Source organism: Astatotilapia calliptera, chromosome 15 (genome assembly GCF_964374335.1).
Source record: "Astatotilapia calliptera chromosome 15, fAstCal68.1, whole genome shotgun sequence".
NCBI classification, from domain to species: Eukaryota; Metazoa; Chordata; class Actinopteri; order Cichliformes; family Cichlidae; genus Astatotilapia; species Astatotilapia calliptera.
Window position 1 is genome coordinate 36591689 of NC_137436.1, and position 24058 is coordinate 36615746.

Genomic DNA, 24058 nt, shown 5'->3' on the forward strand with positions numbered 1-24058 from the left:
TGAACAAATGTTCTTGCATTTATCTCTTATTGAACCTATGCGACAAGAGAACGACAAAAACAAGGCTTTACAAATTCAAGTCAAATCGATTTCAATCTCTAGCAAGTGACAACCTTTGTCTAGACCCTCAATTCAGATGGAGAGACAAAGCAGAAACATGCTTGCATACAACCAACAGGGGATCCTTCTATTAGTAGTGCATTTATTCTGCATAGAGTTGGTGGAAGGATACTGATACTGTGGAATTGTTGGTGGGAACTGTCGCCATTTAAGATAACCTTAAATGTATCTTTGCTACTCACCTCATTTTCTCTCTGTTTTGCAGGATGGCCAATCCAGAACAGTAAGGCAGTTCCAGTTTACTGATTGGCCAGAGCAAGGCGTGCCCAAATCGGGGGAAGGATTCATTGATTTTATTGGCCAGGTGCATAAAACCAAGGAGCAGTTTGGGCAGGATGGCCCAATCTCTGTCCACTGCAGGTAATGTTGTCATGTGCATTATATGGCTTGTATATTTTATTTTATATTAATAATTGTTTTCCTAAAAGGAGATGACTTGTCACCTGCTTTGCCTCAAACCGGTCTCTAAAGACATTCTTCTCTTCTTGAAAGCGATATAAGTCTCAAGACGAGATTAAATCTCTTCTTAAGATGGTTATTGTTTTGCAGCAGAGCTCCTCCTAAGGCGCAGCTCTAACAACATCCCTCTTCTCCTCTTTGCCAAGCGCAGTGCACTACCTCAGCACCTCCACGGGCCCTTCTCTTTCATAATTGATAAGCCTCAGATGTGGCTTGGCATTTGCAAGGAGAAGACATATGAAATGATACAGCCATTCTTTTGGGGGTTTTACGATCACTGCGTGGTGCATTTTTATCACCTCCGGTGTAGTTTCCAAGGTAACTTTCACCATTAACTCGAGATGCTGTATTACAGGTAGTAATTGATATTTGGTAGTGGTCACCAGCAGAACGTCAGATTATTAATATTCATAACCCTGAGTGGGATCCGTCTGAATGACTTGTTATTCTCAGTAGCCAAATGAGGACAATCTTCACGGCTTTGGTTCTGTATACGCTGCGAGACAAGCAAAGACGGAATGTATGTCTCGTATATGATCTCCGACACACTTTTTTTAAACGTTTGATTGGCATTCAGCTCCAAGGATACAAATGGGCGAACACTAATAATTCCCTTGCTGTCTCTTAAAAATACTTTACCTTTGGAGCAGAATAGGTGTCACTTTTGCGCCACATTTCTACTGCAGAGGCGCCATGACATCATCGAATGTAGCATAACGTCCTTTGGATTAAAAAGCAATGATGTCACCAGCCATCAAATGACCCTCTGGGAGTTGTCTCGGACTTGTGTCAGGCTAGCACCACTAAGACTGAGTTATTCTACCCCTCTGTGAAGCCTTTATGGGAGTGCTGTCCTTAAAGTGAAAGGCCTGGTTATTGCAGGACTGGAGTAATGCACAAGAAAGCAGACAGAGGCTGCATTTAGCGCCTAAATAAGTGATGCATCTCATCAAATGCGGTCCTGATTTTGAGGCGTGCGCGCGAGTAAACACAGCAAAGTGTTTTATGTCATTAGAGTTCGATGATATTAATCAGGGAATCATTTTGCACCGATGTGTATCTCGAGTAGTTGAGTAGTAATAGTTGTTGGCTGCATTATCTGTCGGGACTCTAGCTACCTCCTTTCCCATCTAATCATTGTAGCCCTCTCAACTTTCTCCATCCCTCCTCCTTCAGGCTTAGTCGTTTCCGAGAGTAGAGCTTATAGCTTCCTTTTCTCTTACTCTTTCGTCTTCTGTCACCCGCCTACCCCGTTCGTCAACTGCCTGTCTGTTTCTTAATCCTCGCTCTCTCTCGCTTCCTCTCGGCCCATCCATTCTCCTGCACCTCTTTTCTTTTATTCTTCTCCCTTCCTCCTCGGCGTCTATCTAATAGACCCACATGCTTTTTGTCATTAATTGCCTGATTACTTCCTGTGAATGGGGACACCAAATCCTCTCAGTCTGCAGTGGCTCGGCGAGCCTTCAGATTTGGAGAGTCGATCTTCCTGGGGAGTGGGAGAGGTTGAAAGAGAGTGAGAGAGAAAGAGAGAGAGGGGGGAGCTCTGAGTGAGTTTAAGAGCCCATGTGACAGTCTGTGACTGACTCCCATGAAGAGGCTTTGGGTGGGCTGAGAGATACTGCAGTGTGGGGGTGATTAGGCTCCTGTTTCTTTTTTCATTTAATGGCGTCAAACAATACCAAGTCATCTTTTGTCTCAAGTGCGCCGTTTTCCTCCAGCAGACACACGCAAACTTGTCAACAAACTCACGCACAAGTCAAAAAAGTGTCTCCCAGCAGCCGTCACTTCCACTCTCCATTCAGACAAAATAGCATCAGAGGCTGGAAGAAGCCCAAATAAATCTGTTGTCATATCAATTATTGTTCCATTGGTGAAGTGGAAGTCATTTCACAGCAAAGCAGCTTAGAGAGGCAGCTCTCAAGTATTTCAGGATCTGAGTTAAGACTCGGGCTGTATTTCTGGAGAGCAGCAGAAGGCTGAGTTTTTCGACACATGGGAGGAGGGACTTAATGAGACAAAATGTTTGCTTGGTCGCTTGTGTGCGACTTGAAATGTGCGCCTATGTGTCCTTGGGCTTGTGTGTGTGTGTGTGTGTGTGTGTGTGTGTGTGTGTGTGTGTGTGTGTGTGTGTGTGTGTGTGTGTGTGTGTGTGTGTGTGTGTGTGTTAGACAAGAATGTGGCCACAATATGTAAGTGGATTCACGAGGTTCTCACATGCAAATTGCCTCCTTTGCTAGTGTCACTGGTGTTTTACCGTGGAGCAGAATGTCCAGCTGTGGAAGTTTGCTTCCTCTAAGTGGTTAGAGCTTCCAGTGTGCAAAGTATTTTTAGATCTTTGCAGTCACTGTCCCCCACAAAATGCTGCATGCGACACGAAAGAAAGGCGCAATTTACAAAGGCACCATTCACTCGCTGTGTGCACAGGGCGTGCTTTACATCTTTCTGAATACACTTTTTTCTCTTTTTGTGTTTGCAGTGCTGGCGTGGGCAGGACCGGAGTCTTTATCACCCTTAGCATCGTCCTGGAAAGGATGCGTTATGAAGGTGTGGTTGATATCTTCCAAACGGTGAAGATGCTCCGAACACAGAGGCCAGCTATGGTCCAAACTGAGGTGAGAAATCACAGAGTCACACACAATAACATACACTGCTCCTTATTTGGATAGACTTATGGAATTTTAAAAGACCACCAATAAGTTAGCAACGCTCTATTAAACCACTTTTGGGTGGGTGTCTTCACCCCCATAAGGTCTATTATTGGTTTTCTGGTCTTCCTGTGTGAAAATGGGTAAATGCAAAATCAAGTTTTTGTATTTAGCAAAAGATTTTTGCTCATGCCAATCTAGGCTTTCTACTTAGGTATAGGATCTATAGAATGATCTTGTCAGGACATGCGCTGCCTCAGCAAATTGCGAAATTTACTGCAAGTTGAAATTGTCTGAAAATTGTAATCTCTCATGTCATTAAACTCCTGGGGAGGTGTTCTAATGCAATTTGTTATGCGTCTGTCTGTTTTTTTCCCTCCACAGGATGAGTATCAATTCTGCTATCACGCAGCTCTGGAGTACTTAGGAAGCTTTGATCACTATGCAACGTAAAAAGCCATCTCCCCCCCTCCCCCTCCTCTGAATCCTGTTGCCCCCCCACCCCCACCTCAACAGCCTCTTGAGCCATAGGAACTAAAATTTAAAACGACAGCAAACAACCACATCGCCACCGCCAATTCAGCCACATCAACCAGGATCTCCTAGATTTTTTTTTTTTTAAGACAACACCCGGTCCAACCAGTTCAGAGTCCAATTTGACTTTTCAAATATGCCACAAGGAAACACAAGAAAATTGTCCATCATCTCAAGAAAAGAAGATCCTCGGCAGGGGAGGAACCAGATGCTGTGGCTCAAGATGTGGGGCGGGTTTTGATCAAAGTGTCAGACTGCTTACCTTACCTCAAGTGTTTCAATGTGGAGGACATTGTAAACATTCGTGGACGTTTCTCTTCTCAAAAAATATCTTCGTGACACAACAGTAACAAGCGACAGATGACGAAGGAAAAGGAAGGCAAAAAAAATACAAATAAAAATCTAAAAAACACTGAGAAGCAGATGGATGTAGCCAAGACTTGGTGACTATCTTGTTTTTTGATATGCTCGGGTGTAAAAGGGGTTCAAGTATTTCCATCAACACAGTGTGTGAGTAATATTGTGAGAAATGAAGAAACTGGTTGCCTGCATAAAAGATTTATCAAGCTATACAAAAAAAGTGAAACAAAATAAACAGAAAAGGACAAGTTCACTCACATTCGGCACCAAATCCTTCAAGAAAACCTAAAGTTTTTACAGTATTTTGTGTGGGATAACACTCGACTATTAAAGCGACTTCTTCTCGAGCACTAAGAGCTAAAAGAAGACACTTTTTGGTTTTCTTACAGTTGTGAGGATGAAAACAGCGACACATTTCTTAGAATGTGCTAATTGCATCAGTTGTGAATTCGTGTGAAATCAGTATCCTCAGCCAGGTAATCGCAGGAATGTTGCACCACGCCAGTATATTAACAGTGCAAAGATCAGTCACCGGATAAAAGTCTCGCCTGCTGCACGAAGCTTCCGCCGCGTCGTCTTGCGTGCAGCCAAGGTGAGACAAGCGGCAGCCGTGTCCCGTGATTTTTCTTTCTTTCTTCTGTTTTTTAACAATCGCTCCTGTCTTTGGAACCACTACATTGTGGGGCTGCGGTTTCAACATCCACGGTTTTGAACAAGAGATAAACCTGGTGGGGGGGGAAAGCTTTGGAACAAAAATGGAACAACCAAACAAGGATTGCCGCAAAAGTGAGGGCTCTCTTTGTGTACAGTGACCAATGCTCATCGTCATCCTCCAGAACTTTGTCTAATGAGGAATTATCTCGTTTTTCTCGTTTTTTTTTTATTATTATGATTTTCTGTCAAAACCAAACATGCTGCTTATCTCGTGTACGCTGTACGTGTGACTTTGGAAGGAGAGGAAACTGATGAATCAAAGATGCCATCTCTGATAACTGGCATGACTGAAAGCGCATCCACTTGACGTCATCGTCCACGCCTCCTTTTCCCCTCCCTCTCGCCCAGCCTCCTCTATAATCATCTATATCATTGTATAAGACGCTCAAGTGGCAAAGGCCTGCTGCAGTTACCAAGCTGCACATTAATGTGGTTGAAAAATTGGCCTTTAGTTCCACTGTTTGTGTGTTTTGGTGACAGGTGGATACATTTAAACAAAAAAAACAAAAAAAAACAGATGCTTTGGTATTTGCCCTCCGTTTTCAAGGTGATGTCTCTGTGGGTGACACAGCCAGACCAAGGAGCCATGATGGATCTCGACGCTGTGACGCGTTCCTGAAACTCTCCAGTACAAGTTACTTGCACATCCCCAAACGAAAAAAAGATTAACTTTAAACGTATTACCCCCACCAACCCCTCCCTACTCTCCCCGAACAACTGCAGGTCGACACACTAGTGTATGTTGTGATTTAAAAAGAAAAATCAAGCTTTTGAGATCACCGGGTTTTCATTTCGGTATACGCGAGCGTTACGGATCCCGCGCAGGTTTCCGGTGGGTGTGCACAAAAGCCGGAGCGATGGACAGAACTGTGTGTAATCTTTTCTTATTTCCAAAAAAGCCTTATTGTTATTGTAACATTACGAAAACATTAATGTTGTATTATGACGACTTATTTTACACTACATAGTTGACTTTTTATTATGTTTTTGGTTGTTTTGTTTTTTTCAGTTTAGTTTTCTAACAGATGTTGTATCATTTTTTAAAATTAGCAGGAAAAGAGAAAAGCTTATCTGTTCATATTATGTTTAAAGACATTCTATTTTTTCACTGTAGAAATGTTAAGTATAACATGGCTGTGTGCTTGTGCGCATATATGTATGCATTCATGTGTACTGCGCACTCACACATTCATATATATTTAAATGCAGAATATGAAGATATATCCAAACCTTAGTATGAATTATATGTTTCTCCTCATCATCTTTTTTGATTTTTAAACATGTCAGTTCTCATGCTTGAAAATATGATTTTATTTCATTTTGTTTTTCTTTGTGTGTGTGGTTTTTTTAATATATACATACATATATACGTATATATATATAAATATATAATCTTAGAGACCTTGTGTGTTTCTTAATGGAAGCTGAGGGAAGCACTATGCCTGAATCCTCTGCCTCCACTCACCATTGCTCTTCTACCTGAGGGTAGAACCTGTGCCGATGAGGAGATGCCATTTTTTATTTCTATTTTTTATTTTTTTGTCGTTTTTTCTTTTTCTTTTGAGCAACTGTTGATGAAGTGATCTACAAAATATCAATCAAATATTTCAAAACTGACGATTTTTTTCTTACCTATATAGGACCAACTTGACGAACTGTATCTTGTATGATCATGGTCAGGCTATGACCCTCGCAGTTTAAGAAAATCCTCTTCAAGTTCTCTTTTCTTTTTTAAATTTTTCAGACATAATGTGGCCATTCATTTTGTTAGATATCCACTATGATCTAGAGTATACCTGTAAATAAACAAATATATAGATTATATGTATTTGTATCATTTGACCTTCAAGATCTCATACTTTAGGTGGGGACAGAAATACAAAAATCAAAGTCCTTCTCACATCCTGGTGGTTGTAGAGCCTGCTTTCTGAAACCTCTCTTCTCCAGTCCTTCCTCCCTGGTCTTTAATTACCACTCACTTTTCTTCTGACTTTAATTTCCCCTGCTAGCAGTTGAAATGGGAAACATGCCAGCCTCTGTTCTCATACCTATAGCCTCAAACAGAGCACGAAATCAGCACCAGTGATCTGCTGGTATAATTTGACCAAGCCTGGGAGGTTAGTTCTTTCTGTCAACTATTTGAATTGCTAATCAATCATTATTTCAAGGACCTGTTACATTCTTATTCTAGGTGTAAGACAGAGTGGAGCAACTAAAGGGTGTTTTTGAAAAAGAAATATTGTCTTAAAATAATTCTCAAACAAAGGATTAATCACAAAGGTGTAAATTCTTAAAGCCACAGCTACGGTAAAAACGCTGGAGGCATCCTTCATTCCTTAACACTTTCCACAAAACCCCCAGAAGATGTGCAACTGTTTAACTCCCTAAAATGCCAAGGTGTTAATCCATAAATATATCATTAGCTGAGGAGCAAATACAGCTATGCTAAAGGCCAGACATGGTTCAGTTCCAACATGACACGTTGATTTATTGTCTCCCCGGTGCATTTTTTTTAAGCCTGGAACAGAACCATACTGTTTTTTTCTTTGGTTTTTGTTTTTGTCTTTGACCATGCTTCATTTTGGGATGCAGAAAGAAATCAGGACTCAGTGAAAGATAGCAGAGTGATGCAACCAAGGAAAGACTGAGACAACCAAAAACGTGCTGCAAATTCACATTTCCAGCATGTCATTTCTGAACAGTGGGAACCTTGAGATGTTTCATAATGAACTCAAAGCCTAAGATGAAAGACTCTGGAATTCAGTGAGGCTGATGAGAAAGGGCCCAGGCCAAAACTGAAACCATGGAAGTCTTTCAAAGCTTGTGCAATGTGTTACGTTTTTTTTTTTTTGACTTAATGTGAAGATGTTAGGCTTTTGAAAACAAACCGCCAAATTTGCAGGAGTATGTTGAATATTTCAGGGGAAGAGGGGAAATAACAAAAGATGAACCCTAACTTAATCAATTAATCAAAATAACAGAACGTATACAGTACGACAAATTGGAAAAAATAAAAAACAACCCAAATTCAGAAAAATACTTTTTTTGTATGAGGGCCAAGTGCTATCACTTTCAAACTGTTACTTCTAACTGAAACAATAATTGGTTTAAAGCCACTGTGTATGTAGATATGTTGACTTTGTATTAAAGAAATGTTGTCTGAAAATCATTTTGCATGTGTTTCTTGCTGGTAAGATTGGTTACAGCATGGATATCTCTCCTCCTGTCTGATTGTCTGCCTACAGTATTTCCCCATCTGTTAATATGCAAATTTCTGGTGAGAGTTATTTAGCTATGATACTTGAAGTACATCAGCACTTACTTTGCGCATCATACATCAGACTGGAACTTGCACTGAAAAAAAAATCTGTTCTATAGGACGAGTGATGAAACTCACAGATGGTGCGCATCGTTTGTTGATAGATGGCTTGATTAGCTTCCTCCTATATTTATCCACCAGCCTCTCTGCAAACACATCCCAGTGTGTCCTTAAGCTCCTCTTCAAGCTTGATAAATGCCATGCAGACAGGCTGATATTGGTGCAGAGGTAAACCCTTACCTAGTGGTATTTACTCTCTAATCTGTCCTCTTTGGGTATCGGCTAACCTCGAAGTGATGCTTCTGGAAATCAAAGGGTGTGTTGGTCCCAGACCTGACTGTGTTTGCCTTAAAGATATTGCTTTAGATTACAACCTGCAAATTGCAGCGTGTGCTTATTTGGTATTTGCACGGTATCCCTAAAATATTTGTAACAATAACTCTAGCGAGACAAAAAAGGGAAGAACAAAGAGGTTGGGGAATGAGGGGGAAGCTAGGATTCATTTTTCAACATTTTTTCTCATTTTGTTTTTGTTTTTTAATCTTTTTTTTTCCCTGAGGAGTAGGAATGACGAATCTCAGAGGTAATGGGAGTGAATTAGTTGCAAATTCTACAGGATGCCATGTGTAGTGTGTATTTTATTTTATATATATGATGAATTTCAGAAGCAGTAGCATGCACAGTGTATAGTCATCTGCATTTTTTGTGCATTTAAGCAATCTCTAATGACTTTTTCAAGATAACGATACTGTAAATATTTAGAATACATAAACTGTATTTATATTTTAATTTTATACTTTATATTTTAAGCCTTGTATATATTCCTTTGTGTCCACCTGTAACTAGAAATGTGTTGGTTGTTGGGTTTTTTACACTGAGCTATAGATCTAAACTTCAATGAGTTTACAACTGTGAGCTATCAGAGTGTTTCAAATTGGCAAAAATCTGCCTCTCCTAAGACTTTGCTCTTCACGCCATCTTGGATTCACCTGTAAATTAGATGCCGCTGCATCATCATCTCACCCTGTGACAGCCACTAAAGCATTGTCATTTATTAAATGGTAATGTACGCAGATTGACAACCCGCTTCAAGGATGATGTTACTAATTGTGCGCCGGAAGAGCTGCTGCAGTCCATCCCTTTCTAATAGTGGCGAGCCAGCAGACCAAGTGTGAGGGTAGGCAAGGAAGTGAATTAGGGTGGCGATTATGCAGTGATTCAGACAGCAGCTCATTAGGACCCAGCTAAGCAAGCAATCAACGAATCGATGTGACAGTGGACCCAAAAGCCACAGAAATTTGTAATAAATGGCAAAGCGATAAATTGGATTATCCACAGCCCCGTGGCCAAGCTCTTTCTGTTGCAAATGACAAATCAATCCAATCATGCCACGAAAAAAGCTAAAGAACCACAAAAACGGGAGGGAGGGCCTCGAGTTGCACCGGCTGTGGAGGTTATCTGTCTGTCAGATGCGTCTTGTTAAGGTTGTAGTTTTCCAGAGGTCATTTCTGTGTGATATTCAGGGCTCTAAAAAATTCATGGCCAGCCATTAGGTGTTTATGACCACCTTTTATAACTGGAGATTTAGTGACATTTGAACTCGTGCCAGAGCAGTAAAGGTGTCAGAGGGCTGCCATGCCACATGCCTGCTGAACCAACAGGACGAAGGCAGAGCTGCTTTCAGATGTTAAGGATGTAAAAGAGCAGAAAAGGAGAAATAATTAATAAAAATGAGGCAGCAGCAGGATCCCGTCTTAACTCTGTTTCATTTCTTGTATTGTAAGCACAAGAGATGGATCTGCTCCATCAACCTGTCAAATCATCACCGCTGAATGCCACGACCATGACTGGAGTGCTGGATGAAGAAACACTGACATGACATTGATGGACAAAGATGAGCAGATAGATGAGTTATAAACATTAAACCTGTTCAAACATGTCAGCACACAGCTGGCACCAGTTTCATGGAAAGATACGAAAACATCGCACGTCAAATATTGTATTAAATAAACCAGTATTTTTGTCAAAGGACTTTGCTGCCATCTGCAGGATAATATAAGATGGCACCATCTGGATAACACTAAAGAGCTGTTTCCATTCAATTAAATCAGAGATCCACATTGATAGATGGTGGATTGGAATGTATTGTCCTCTCCAGAGGCTTTCTCTATGGCATAGAGAAAGCCTAGAAAGGTCTAGTTAGCAAAGACTCTATGCTAACTAGACCATTATGAGCTGCTGCTTAGAAATAACTTTCTCTATTTTAAATGCATCTACATGTGGGATCCGTGCATTCATACAAATACTAACAGTTTTAGTTGCATATATAGTATTCTACCATGCAGCAAGATCGTTATACACCTGAAACACAAAAAGTCTGGAGTGCGAATTGAGCAGGGACCCCCGTGCACAAGCGCTCATACTCGGCGCCCTTCCTGTTAAAAGTGTGTTTGAGCGTCTGCCAGCAGTAAACGGTGGCATTTCAAAATTGTGGTGCGACATGACTCCTGTGTTTATGGCCTCGTGCTGTTATTTCCTATAATCTGTCTTACGTTCCCTGGTTCCTTTCTGCCTCTCTGTGTGCAGGCAGGGCTCTTCCACTGACTGATTGCTGCTATTAAAAAAGCAAGCAGCGGGGATACTGTCTTGGTTTCCTTCTTCCTTTTGCAGTTTTATTTCTCAGTCTCATCCACCAGTTCTATTTTGTCATCTCGCTACACTCTTAGGTCTCAACATTCATCTGCTATTCCAATTTTATTTTAAAACAGTGGCCCCTGGCCTTGCCTAATGGCCTGTCCAAGCTTGTTGGGGGAACCTTTTATCTTTGAAAGCTATTTGATTTTTAACTTTGAATAAAATATCAAGGTTGATCATTAGTGAATGTCCTAACTCATTTAAAATATCACATTTTGTTTCCAGTTGATGAAGTCCCACAAAAAAGAGAAATAATAACTATATTGGACCCCGCCAGACGAGACTAATTTAAAAAAAAAACTGGCAGCAATAGGATTGCTTGTTTTCCATTTTAATTAGCCGATAAAAAAAAAGACATTTTTTTGATTCCAAAAAGACTGATTGGTTTTCACAAAATAGCAGTTTGAATCCATTTGATGGCATGCTTGAATCCCCAGTTTGCTCAGTTAGAGAAGTATGATTTAAACCTTGTTTCTTAATTCAGCGTTCTGGAAAAGGTTGAGAAGCCTGGTTTCAAAACATATTTGAAAAGCAAACAAAAAAGCTAAACTTTCTCATAAATATTGCACACAGAACAGCACATCCTCTTTCAAATTTTGCTTCTTGGATCTGGGATGATTCTTAAATGGGGCATTTAATCCAGTGTACACAATGGGAAGTGGCTTTGGCACAGCGTCTAAACAGAAAGTCACATATTTCTTCTTGGATTTTTTTTCCAAAATATACCCAAACAAGGACAAGGAATGTCTCTGGTATAAATTTGTGATAGGTCATCATTTGGTGCTGACTTTGAAATACTTCTTTGAAAACTTCAAGAGCAGTAAACATGAGAATCTTCAAACTTTGCCTCGTGTCTGCTTTCCTAACAATGTTTCTAAAAACTCATTTGGACTCTGGTCTCAAATGTCAGCTAAAGCACTCAGTTCAAAATATGCTCAGTACTGTGGAGACAGATAATGGTTCTGTAATGGGAAACACAACATAAGAATGATGGCTTCCAGAAAAAAACAAAACAAGCATTCTGCGGTGCTCTACAGTGAATTTTCCATTAATGATTAAGGACACATGAAACCGTCTGCAATGGAACCATTAAAGCTTCCTTGTAAACATGTCCATCTGAACATAATAAACTTACATTCCAGCAGAGTGAGAGGCAGAGAAAATGAGTTCAGGATGAAAAATGAAGATGTGTTACAATTGTAGTTCGAGGAATACAGGCGGGAACTTCTAGCCGAGCTCTACGAGTTGGACTTCTCATCCGAGTGAATCTCAAATTTGCATAACGTAATCACTCAGCCGTCCCAGTCTGGCCCACAAATATGAGCACCGATAAAAAGAGGGCGTTCACTAACCACTGCATCGACTGAAGTTCACCACATAATGACAGGGCGCACCGCCTGTGTCTTTTATGTCATCATTATAGGTTTAGAGTAAGTCGGTATGTTTGCTACCGCTGATGCTAAAAGCTTAGGTCTCATATAATTCGGTGTCCATCCTCTGACCCTGCTAGTGTGGTAATTAACATAAAAGGTGGTGCACGGTTTCATTGCATGAAAGTGCTTCCTGTTTGGGGCTGAATTCTTTAAGTAGTCTTCAATAGTTCCCCAGGCTTCTTGAAGGACATTCAAAGCTCTTGTTCTGTATTTGGCTGCCTCTGATAGATGACGATCTCACACTGCTTCAGTGTTAAGGTCGAGGCTCCGGGGAGACCAAACCAAGACTGATAGTGTTCAATTGTGTCTATTTCTATCCAGGTATTCTTTAACTGCACTGTCAGTGTGTTTGGGATCAGCCCCACACCATGCCAGAGCTTCACTGTGTTTTACAGATGGCTGTAGACGCTCACTGCTGTACTTCATTCCTGACCTCCTCCATACAGCACACAGTGGTGATGATTTATACTCCATAAGCTTTGTTGGCACTAGTTTTCTGTCTGCTTTCGTCATATCTCAGCTTTTTCTCTTCCTTAAGAACGGCTTCTTGACAGCCACCCATCCACTGAGACCATTTTTGATGATACTTCAGTGAGCAATCAACTGAAGAGTCAGATGCATCTCTCAGGGCCTGAGTCAGTTCTTTGCTGGATTTTTTTTTTTTCAGACTTGGAGGACATGACTTTTAGGGACCGTTCCTGTGCTGTGGATAGTTTTTGGCCTGCCACTTCTTCTTTTGTACTTCACTTGTCCAGTTTCCTCAATTTTTAAAGAATACACGTTTTTGGCTAATAGCTCTTTCGGAATCACCTCATCTACAAAGAGCTTCATTTCATCCCAAAAGTTTCATCCCTTGATTTGCTCCTTTTTCTAAGCTTGAAATTGAAGTGGGAAGTGGCTTAACAAAACAAATTTTAAAAAATGCATTCCTCTGAAAATGGTCAAGTACAAGGGCCGATTTGAAAAAGAATGAAAAAGCAGCGAATGTCCAAAAAACAAAGCATTGAGATCTATTACACAAAATTGCTTTAAAAATTGCAAAAGAGTCTGGCTCCTTGGAAGAAGACATGAAGGGTGGCTCCAGACTTCTGCACTGCACTGTAAAAGTCCTAAAAACAGATCTAGTGTGCAAATAAGAGTCAGACAGGCTGTAGGTTCCAGTTTTCATTGTATTTCAAATAAAAACAAACCCAAGTGCATTTGCAACATTCTTGATAACTCAGCAGAGTGGAGTGCTATTGGCCATATATCATGTGAGGTCTCATTCCTAAAGAGTCGAGCACAACTTCCTCCCCCAGTGACCATGTGGACTTCTGTGACACATCAGCTGCTTAACTGTGGCCTGCATGATACCACTGAACTATAAGAGCGTGGGATTATGTTTGGGGAAATATAATGAACAGCTTTCCTTGCATACAGAGATAGAAGTACTGTATAAAATTATGTTATTTAACTGAGAAGTTGAGCCATTATTTTAAAGTAAGTGCAACAGCAACTTAAGGCATTTCGAACTTAATTGTTTTTGTCTGCCAGTTGTTTGGTTTCAGGACATAGAACTAAATTAACCTGAGAGGGAAGGACTAATTGGAGCATTGTCACGAAAGGCTTCAGGTTCAGATATCGAGTTCAATCAGCAGCATTTTACTGATTCAGCAACAATTCAGTGAAATCTTCTTCACTCCGAGGCTGTTTCTCATTTGTATATTAGTTCGTTTTTGGGAAATAACCCAAATAAACTACCTCGTTTCCAATTTGCTACATAAGTATGTATCACTATGTATCCACTCACCATTCAGTATAATATCTACACCGAGTATTAATTATCACACATTTTATTAAATGTGTCACATATTTTGTCTTTTTGAATAATAACTTTATTTCTTAGTATTGGAAGTTTCCCAGTACAAGCGGGATGAATCACACTTTTCACCTTGAGGAATTATCCACTTCTGTTCAGACATGCCTACACAGAATGATGGGAATGAAGTTAGAGGAGACCTTTGTTTTTTAATATGTTTTCCAAGTTGTGCTTGTAACATGAAGGAGATCCAAAGAAACCACTTGCAACTCTCAGGCATTTTGGGGGACAATGCCTTGTCATATGTAATGTCGCTTCATCTTGGGATTTCAGGAACAGAGCAAATTCACTGTGTCATTTCTGCGGCATCCATGAAAACATTTGCTACAGGTATGACCTTTGGCTAAGTTCAGGCAAAGTTTAGTTGGCTGTTTTCTGGGGTAGCTTTCATGCCCTGGATCGTTTTCTCTACTCAGCTTGTTAGGCTAAAAGCAAAACAACACGCTTGGGGGCTAGAGTTCTGGGATGGATGCATGTCAGCGAAGAAATGGATATGTGTGCGTGCTCGCATGTAAGTTTGATTTACATTGTTCATCCAAAGACAAACTGAACATTAGTTGCTTTCCACTGAGCTAACAAACTCGTTTCATTTACCTCTGATAGTTAAAGGGCTCTTTTTTTGCAGCTTAAGACATACACTTAAGTTGACCTACATACAAAGCAGTTGGTGGTCTAGCTCATCTTAGTAGATATTAAATAATATATTTACTGTTAAAAATTAAAAATGAGAAAAACCATACCATGAGTCGTAGTTGCAAAATAAAATTTGAATTTGAATTTGAAATGTACAAAAGTTTTGTCATTTGTTTATTTGCAGAAACAGATAATGACAAATACTAATGCCCTTTAATCCTGGTATAAGCTCTGAAACCAAAGAAGAGGTGTGAAATGAAAGTGAATGGCGTGACTGCAATGCAGCATCACTTAATTCACACAGGTGCTGTTTACCCACGTTACACAGAATATACATTTCTCTCAGTTGCCAGAAATATAATGAATAAACATAAATGCAATATCTGAAACTGCACAACTAACTTGGTGGGAACAAAAGTTAAGAGATCCTCTTTATTTGGTCTTTAGGTCTCGGAATTTGTACATTCATTATCATATGAATTCAGCAACAGCAGTGATTTATGATTTTTTTTTGCAATATGAATCTTGAATATCAAACTTACATTATTATCTTGCTGAAGAATATGCTGATCAATATTTAATCATTGTGATTTGAAGAATTAAAGAATTTAAAATATTGTTAAATACTTTGCAGGCATTTCATGTAGGTCTACATATTGCTGATTGCAGTATGTGCTTGTCTCAAGTAAATAAATCAGCACCGTGGGAGGAATATGTGAATGCAAGTGAGCATATTTCTGTGTGTATGTTTGAGAGTGAGTAGTATAAAAGATGCAGGAGAGAGTGAGAAAAAGTATATTTGTGTTTTTGTGAGAGTTGGAAAAAAATTGCGTTAGGGGAGATAAAAGACTCGGTGCCAATTTTCCTACTATGGTCACACTTGCATAATGTTGAGGGAATCGCACAGAATCCTTTTAAGGTGTCAGCCAGAGTGGAGTATAACATCATTTACTGGAAAATTATGCACTCACACACACACAGAGAGAGAGAGAGAGTCGGAGCCAATGTAGGCAAACTACAAGGTAGAAACTAATGTGTATTGTATAGAATTTAAGCAGAGTGATGGGGACTGATGCACACAGACTCAATTATAACGTAAAGAGGAGTTTTTAACTTGTTTGCAGTTTAACAGTATATCTAATATGAATCACGCATTTTGGAGTTTGCTAGACTAGGTTCACAATGTTAAAAAAAAAAACATTCTGTTTTCCTTATGCAGCGCATTACTGGAGCAATTCTTTTTGCCTGATTTCGGAATTTCTTTCCTTTCTCTCTGCCTGCTTGTGCTTCCCCTCAGAAAAAGTCCAGTCCAGTCCAAAGAAAACATTGAGTGCATGGACTACACCAGAATTAGATGCAGCCCAATCTGTTGGATTGCATTTTAAAACCAGAGTAAGGCCAGTCCACAGTGTATTCGTGCGAGTGTTTAACCAAATAACTTGCATTGCAACTATTTACCATTTGAAAATGCTACGTTGCACAACAGCACAAACGAGCGAGCGATGAAGTCAGCATGATGATACTGTGGACTGAGGGAGTATGTTTGTTCTGAGAATAACAAAGCAAGAAGTCTGTACAAATACGACTTTATTGAAATGTAGTGTATTTGTACTGAGTTGAAGGGACAAGAACAGCAAATAGGAGAGGCAAACTGATTATGCACTATATGCCAAAATAATGATTGAATAAATAAAACCAACGCTGTCATCCAGTGTAGTTACAAAAATGTGCTGCAGTATAGCTGATCAGGATCGCTTTAAAAAGTTGGTGTGTAAGGAATTTGCTGTGGACAGAATCAAAAACATAGACCTATAAAACATTACACAAAAGCATTAAAAGCAAAATTTGCACATCAGTGTTTTAATGTATAGGTAATAAAAAACGTTTCATGAAAGAGGAAGCAGACTAGAACAGGCAGCGTACAGTTTGTTCCCAGCGAGTATTTAATATTTTCTTCCACTAGTCATTGCTCCCTAGTTTCCAGTTTCTTGCATCTTTCTACACTTTAGCTAGGAGATTTATTACTTAGCCTACTGAGTTTGTAAAAATGTTCCCATTTTTCTCACCAATGGTATAGCCCATTAGGCATAGCATCACCAAGCAGCTTATTTCACTTGACAGCAAGGACTCTGGTCAGGACAGTGTAATACTTGGGGAAGTTCAGGCAACTCCCCAGATTACTTTGCTCATGTCGCTTGGTGAGTGATTGCTGGCTTAAACTGAGACTGACAAAGGTAGTAGCTTATTGTCTGAACCCTTCAGCAGAATGCCAAAGTTTCAAGTGTGATAAAGGATGTTCTTCAGGACTAACTGTTTGTTGGCAATTTAGTTTCAATTAGCTTCAAAAGAAACACTTTATGTTTACTGTCTGGTTGCTGTAGCATTGCGTTATTTGGAGGCTGACCAATTATAAACCATACCTGCAAGGAGTTAGTTGAATAAATGTCCTAATCAAATGTTCTAATTGATGACCAGCAAGTATTCAGAATCAGTCACATGTGTTAATACAGCGCCAAAAAGTGGACATCCCAGCAGTCCACTCCCAGAATCAGATTTTCAGATTGTGCAATGCTCAGAGGGCCTCTGTTAGCATGTTAAATCAGTTTTCAGTTTTCAGTTTTATTTGTCATATGCAAGTTAGCACAGGGTCAACATTGCAATGAAATGTGTTTGACGAGCAGCAGTCATTCAGCAGCATGATACAGTAGAAGAAAATATAATAAAATATAATAAAATAAAATAAAGTAATAAAAAATAGAAAAATAGTAAGGAGCAAAATATTAGAGAGACGTGGTAAAAGAGAAAAGATGACTAAATATATATGTATCTATAAATATAAATATATGTACACTAGTGATTAAATAAGAAAATCTTGAAAAGAAATATGACGGAGGGCAGATGGGATATTGCACAGGAATGAGCAGCAGAAAATTACAGTATTGCACTTTTAAATATAAATATCAATAACAATAAAGTGGAGTGACCAGTGCAGATTAAACAGAGTACTTGTGAAGCTGCAGGTAGCTTCTGGGTGCGTCCTGTGGACTGTGTTGTGTGTGTTTAAGTGTTGTGGTTGAGGTGTCGTATGGCTTGGTGGTAAAAACTGTTTTTGAGTCTTGTAGTCCGAGCAGACAGACTCCTGTAACGTCTGCCAGATGGTAACAAGGAGAACAGCTGATGTGCTGGGTGGCTGTGGTCCTTGATGATGCTGTGTGCTTTACGGAGGCATCGCTGGAAATAAATGTCCTGAATGGCAGGAAGTCTCGTGCCAGTGATGTGCTCTGCTGCCTTCACCACCCTCTGTAGTGATTTACGGCTGCTGGCAGAGCAGCTTCCGTACCAAACTGTGATGCAGCTTGTCAGCAAGCTCTCAATTGCACACCTGTAAAAATTTGAGGTGATGCTGGCGTTCATGCCAAACTTCCTCAGGAAATAAAGCCGCTGATGAGCTTTCTTGATAGCAGTGTCTGTGTGAAGGGTCCAGGAGAAGTCCTCTGTGATGTTGACTCCAAGGAACTTGAAGATACTGACCCTTTCGACCTTGACACCGTTGATGTGGATGGGGCCTGTTTGTGAGGAAGTTTAGAATCCATCTGCAGATTGGTGTTTCCAGCCCAAGGTCGACGAGCTTCGTGGCAAGTTTTGAGGGGATGATGGTGTTAAATGCCGAGCTGTAGTTGATGAAGAGCATCCTTGCATATGTATTCCCTTTCTCCAGGTGAGTGAGGGTGGTGTGCGTTGCGAGGGCGATGGCATCCTCTGTGGCTCTATTTGTCCGATAGGCAAACTGAAGAGGGTCCAGTGTGGGAGGAGCAGATGTGACCTTTGACCAGCCGCTCCAGGCATTTATGATGACGGATGTCAGTGCAACAGGACGGTAGTTCTTGTTCTTAATGGTATAATTAAAAAAAAGACCGAAAAAGTTTATCTTGCTTGGAATAGCTGTAAGTAAAGTTTATTTATTTATTTATGAAGCGCTTTTCACAGACGGTCAAAATGCCCTGTACACAAAATAAGTCAAATAAATATGAATATTAAGTGTTATAGCCAATATAAAGATATGATAAGACACAATAAAACAAACATGTAGCTTAAAAGCAGACTGATCCACAGACTGAAAGGCTCTGTGCCCTCTGGTCTTTAATTTGACTGCTATGAAGGAAGACAGCAAGTAGTGCATACTCTGTAAGGAGCTGAGACATGTAACATGGAGTCTGGTCATTTAGTACTCCATATGTTAATGCAGCAATTTTAAATTGAATCCTAAAAACTACTGAGAGCCAGTGTAAAACATATACAACAGGAGTGATGTATGCTCGCTCACTAGAATGTGTTAATTAATAATAGTCTGGTCGCAGCATTTAATAGAGGAAGCCTATTCTCTCCAAAAGAAACATGGTGGCATGACTTATTTTTGCAAATCTGCATCTGAACAAACACAATAGATGACGTCCTTTGTATATACAAGAATATAATGCAGATGTTTGGCTATAATGCCATACCATAGCACTGTATTTGTAAAACAATTTGAACCCTTTAAAGCCGGTCAGAGCAGGCACGCTCCGTTTTGCGTAACTATTTTTAAATCCCGGTAGAACTGCAACCACGTAAGCTAGCGCAATAATTTTTTTTTGCCTATGAAACCGGAGGAGTTGTACTTACATCTTATGCCATCAGCTTTGTCCTAGGTCACGGTTTCCTTCCACATATAGCTTAGCAAAAATTGCATATAAACCACTTGCAGCAACAGAAACATAATATTCCAGAAACACGCTTTGCCGATCCGATCAGCTGTTCGTAACACTTCCTAGTCGGAATAGACATCAGCGCGAACTATCCCATGTCCGCCATTACCTGCCCGAAACCGGAAGTGGCGTCATTTTCACGGAAATGTAGTTTTTTACCTTCAAGGCCTTATAAGCCTATCCGGTCTTTAAGTGATGACGTGACGAATCCTACTTCCGGGCCTAAAGTAGTCTGCCTTTAACCCTTTAGAGCCGGTCGGAGCGGACACGCTCCATTTTGCGTAACTATTTTTAAATCCCGGTAGCACTGCAACCACGTAAGCTATACAATGGGCTCACGTCCTCATTTGTGACAGTGTTTCAGTTGGTAAAAGTAATGCTTTGACATGAATTGAGTTGCAATTTGGGGAAGGCCTCGAAGGGGCCTGGCAGATCCCTATGTACTAAATAGAAATGAAGAAGTTAAAGAATTGGAAACAAGGAAGGAGGGTGGGGCACGTAAACGAGAATGAACACCTTGCAAAATTAGGGGAACCTATGTCAATGACAACCAGAAGAAGTGTGTTTGGACGCGTGGTCTTGCTCCTGAAATTCCAATACGGAATCTCCAAAACATACGAGACGAACACAGGCCAAAGGGTCAAAGAGCTGTAGAAGTTAAAGAATAAAGAATACAGAAGAGAACAAGAGTAATAAAACAACATCACAATGATATATGGGAATATGACAGTAAATACTAAATATTAAACATTATTGTGCAGCACATAAGATCAACAGAACACAGTGTGCTTTGAGGTAGGAGCCAAAAAGGGTGTAGTTTGTGGGTGTGATCACCCGTGTGTACACCTGTGAGCATGGACGCGCTTGTTTTTTTAAAAGGTTTCTTCATGTAATGATCTGCTAGAGGGTGTGGGGGGGCCACAGCCCCATCCTCCAGGGCATGAAGCAGGTATGGAGGAGATCAAAACTCCAGACATCCAGAGGCCCCCAGAACACAAGAGACCAAGGAAGACCAACAGAGGGGCAGCCGCGCCACTGTCCCAGAAAGAGCTGAGGAGAGTCCCAGATGAGGGCTCACTCAGCAGCCGCGGAACAGAAGCCAGGGGGAGTTGCAGTGACGCGCCCGTGAGCTCCGCCGGCAGCCAGCTGTGCCTGAGTGACCGAGCCCCAGGCCGAGAGGCCGGGGGCACCCCACCTCCCAAGTGGCCCGAGCGAGCCCCAGGCTCCAGGCCCCGATAAGCGGCCGCCAAGGAGTGAGCCGGTGTGTGCACCCATCCCCGGACACAAAGAACCACCAACGCACCGATGTCTGAGGGAGTCCGCCACTGGCAGGGGAAGTGGTGGTAGGGGGAGATAGGCCTCCAAACCTTGGAGGGCCTGAGATGTCCCCAGAGAGGTGGCGCCTGACACCCAACCTGACATATAGACACAGACATACAGGCACACACATATACAAACATCCATTCCCACCCTCATGCTCTCATATGCACTTACTCCACACTCAACCAACGTGGAGACAGACATAAAGAGACGCTGTACACACGATCACACTCCCCAAGCGTACTCTACAAACCGGGTCTAGGTACCCTTGCCCCTGGAGGGGGGAACTGCACCCAGACCCAGGTGGTGTTACCCTTTTCCCTGCGGTGGGGGGAGGCAGACCGCCCCGACTCCGCAGCAGCAGGGAGGCCCCACACTCCAGACCGGAGTCGGACGGCCAACTCCTCCTCCCAGCCCCCCCGCTCCAGCAGGCCACAGAGAATGGGGGTGAGAGAAGACTCCAAACCTCCCTCCACCCGCTCATTGTAGTGTTGATGCATATGTGTTCTAAGGTGCATTTAAAACCCAGGAGGGCATGGAGCTACCTGCCAGAGAGCAGCAGGTAAGCGCATGGTCCCTCCTGATAGCCCTCAATGTCTACGTGTATTTAAAATTGAGAGGTGGGCGACGACGCCAGGGGTGGGGTGTACACCCTGATGGTACTTTGGATTCTGTGTATCGTGCCCACCCCCAAGATCCTATATGTATGTGTAATGAGAGTGTGAGTAATGTGAATGTCTAAGTTGTGGGATAAAATTGAGGCAGAGGCAGCCAGAAGGGGACAGAGGGGGGGATTAGCCTCCTCTGCACCCTGGTGACATACCCCCACTCCAAGGTCCTGCATGTGTGGGTGGTTGTGGTGGAGCAGGAAGAGGGAGGCAGCTGGAGATGGGGAGGGAAGGAAGGGAGGGGCAAGTGACCCCTCCCTGGGGCCAGCTCCCCCGCTGACCCCAGTAGGCACCCCCATACTCCGCGACCCGCCAGGGAAAGGGGGCCCAGGCCCATCCAGACCGGGGCCCAGTGCAGCAGCGCCTCCCGGCCCCACAGAGCCCGGGACAGTCCACCCAAACCCACCACAGAGAAAACTGCACCCACCCCACCATCCACTCATCTTCCAGACTACATAAGACAATAAACACCCAGGCTGAGATCTTCCTCCACCTCTCCTGTATCTCCCCCTCCTGCAGAGGGAGCTCCTGAAGAGAGGAAAGCTCCTGCAAGATGTGACAATCTCCCCCACCAGTTGAAGAGCCCCCCAGGTGGCTCGATGCACCGGCGGCACCCTGCTCCAGGACTGGGCCCCCATGCACCCACCCGCCCACAACCCCGGCAACACACCAACCAGGACCCAAGCCCCCGAGGCCCGGCCCGGGCCCCAGCCCAGAGACGGAACGCCCCCAGAACCTCACGCCCATCCCGGACCCAAACAGGGGCAGCCAGGCTACCAGGTCAGTAACCCACGTCCGTCAGCACAGACCCTCCCCTAGCCCCGCTGCACGCAGCCGCGAGGAAACAGTCACCTGAGAGCCAACAGAGCCCCTAACCGGACATGACCGCTACCCCGGGTTGAGCCCCCCAAGGAGCTCAACCCGGTGATCCAGGTGATTGATATATGCATTTTTTTTTTTTTTTGCTGCCCATTCTGTTGGTTTTTGTCTTTTGCCCTTCTCCCCCGTCCCTCTTCTCAGCTGTTTCTCTTTCCCTCTTTCTTTCTCCCCTTCTTTCCCCCAGTCAAGTCTGTCCCGTATTCAGTAAGTGAAAATAAAATAAACAATAAAAGGTGAATCAAATGGACCATTACGGCAAGGCTGGGATGGTCAATTTGGTAAAGTAAATCCGTTGGGCATCTTTCTTTGCCTTTAGACAACAATTCTGATGGCAAAAGAGCCAAACGGGACAGGCAAAAAAATAAATAAATAAATAAAGAATACATAAAAAATCACTTGAACTCACAGTTTGCACGCTGGGTTGAAGGCTGTAAAAGTGCAGCAAGTGAAGGAGCGATGGCAAACGATTCCACAGTTTTGGAGCCACAAGTGCGAAAGCTTTGTCACCTAGGAATGAGTAAAAGCATCTGGTCTGTTGACCTGAGGGAATGAGATGGGACATACTGTACAGGTGCAGCAGTTAAACAAAATGTGGCACAACCCTTAACAGACAGATTAACTAAAATTAACTGAAATGCACAGCATCATGGTGAAAATCAAACACAGCATATCGGCACAAACACCTCACACCAACTTTCAAGCAGACTGGTAGATGGGGAATGATGTTGGTGGGGCACCTTGCAGTAATTCACCATGGACTCCTGTTTATATTTCTGGTGTGAAATGTGAGGCCAACTGTCCTACAGCTTAAACATCATTGATCATTGCAATAGGGCACAGCAGCAGATCAACATGCTCAACATGTTTAAAGTGCTGCATACAAGCTACTGAGTGATAAAGTGTACATAGTTTTCGTACACTTTGCATAAACGTCTGTAAAAATGTTCTTTTTCCGGCAGAAACATACACTGTCGTGTCAGAAAGTCATGTTGTTTATCTAAAAGAAGTTTAAAAAGTTACTATATAAAGTAGAACGTTCCAGATGTTTTGGCATCACACCTCTGGTTCTGTTTCTGGTTTAGACACGGTGTACAAATAAGGAGGGAGTCTATTGGAAGCACACGAGACAGCTTGCCATTGAGATTTAAAACAAGGCCAGTCATGTAAACAATAGTCCTGCAAGGAAGAACTCGGTGGCCCGGGACCTTCCATCACTTTGGAGTGTTTATGCTTTTCTACAAGATTATATTCAAGTATTTATTTGCATGCTTTCCTGCATGTGTCTGCATTAAATGCAAGCATCTGACATAATTTTGTATCATAACTTTGGAAAGCTTGCTTTTACTCCCACGATCCTTTCAGAGATGTTTTTGTCATTCCTTTCCAATGCACGAATGCTATATAGGTTACACACAGACTGATATCTTTAGGCTTTAAAATCTATAACTTTAACTACATTAACAGAAGAGTCTGGTGTGTTACGACCCATAAAACAGACTTTTGGACATGCGGCTGGCCCAGGTTTTTGCCAATAATGGGCAGAAAGTGAGATATTTACAAACAATGCCACACAGTTGTCGTTTTGATTCGATTTTACCGCTTGTAAAAATGCTGTGTTGCTACCCACAAAGTATTATAACTACATTGGACCTTTGTTCTTCTTTTGTGTCTGCCACT

At 41.9% G+C, this 24058-nt stretch overlaps 1 protein-coding gene across 11 annotated transcripts in view; it reads left to right on the top strand.

The window, feature by feature from the left end:
• Positions 1-3918, top strand: part of ptprsa (protein tyrosine phosphatase receptor type Sa) — a 230739-nt gene extending 226821 nt beyond the window's left edge. For all 11 annotated transcript variants that reach the window (XM_026143598.2, XM_080290100.1, XM_080290099.1 and 8 more), the window contains 3 exons: positions 326-480; positions 3056-3191; positions 3609-3918. In XM_026143598.2, coding sequence (XP_025999383.1) covers positions 326-480; positions 3056-3191; positions 3609-3677 — 360 coding nt within the window. In that variant the 3' untranslated portion in view covers positions 3678-3918. The remainder of the gene's footprint in view (positions 1-325; positions 481-3055; positions 3192-3608) is intronic.
• Positions 3919-24058: the final 20140 nt, after the last annotated feature.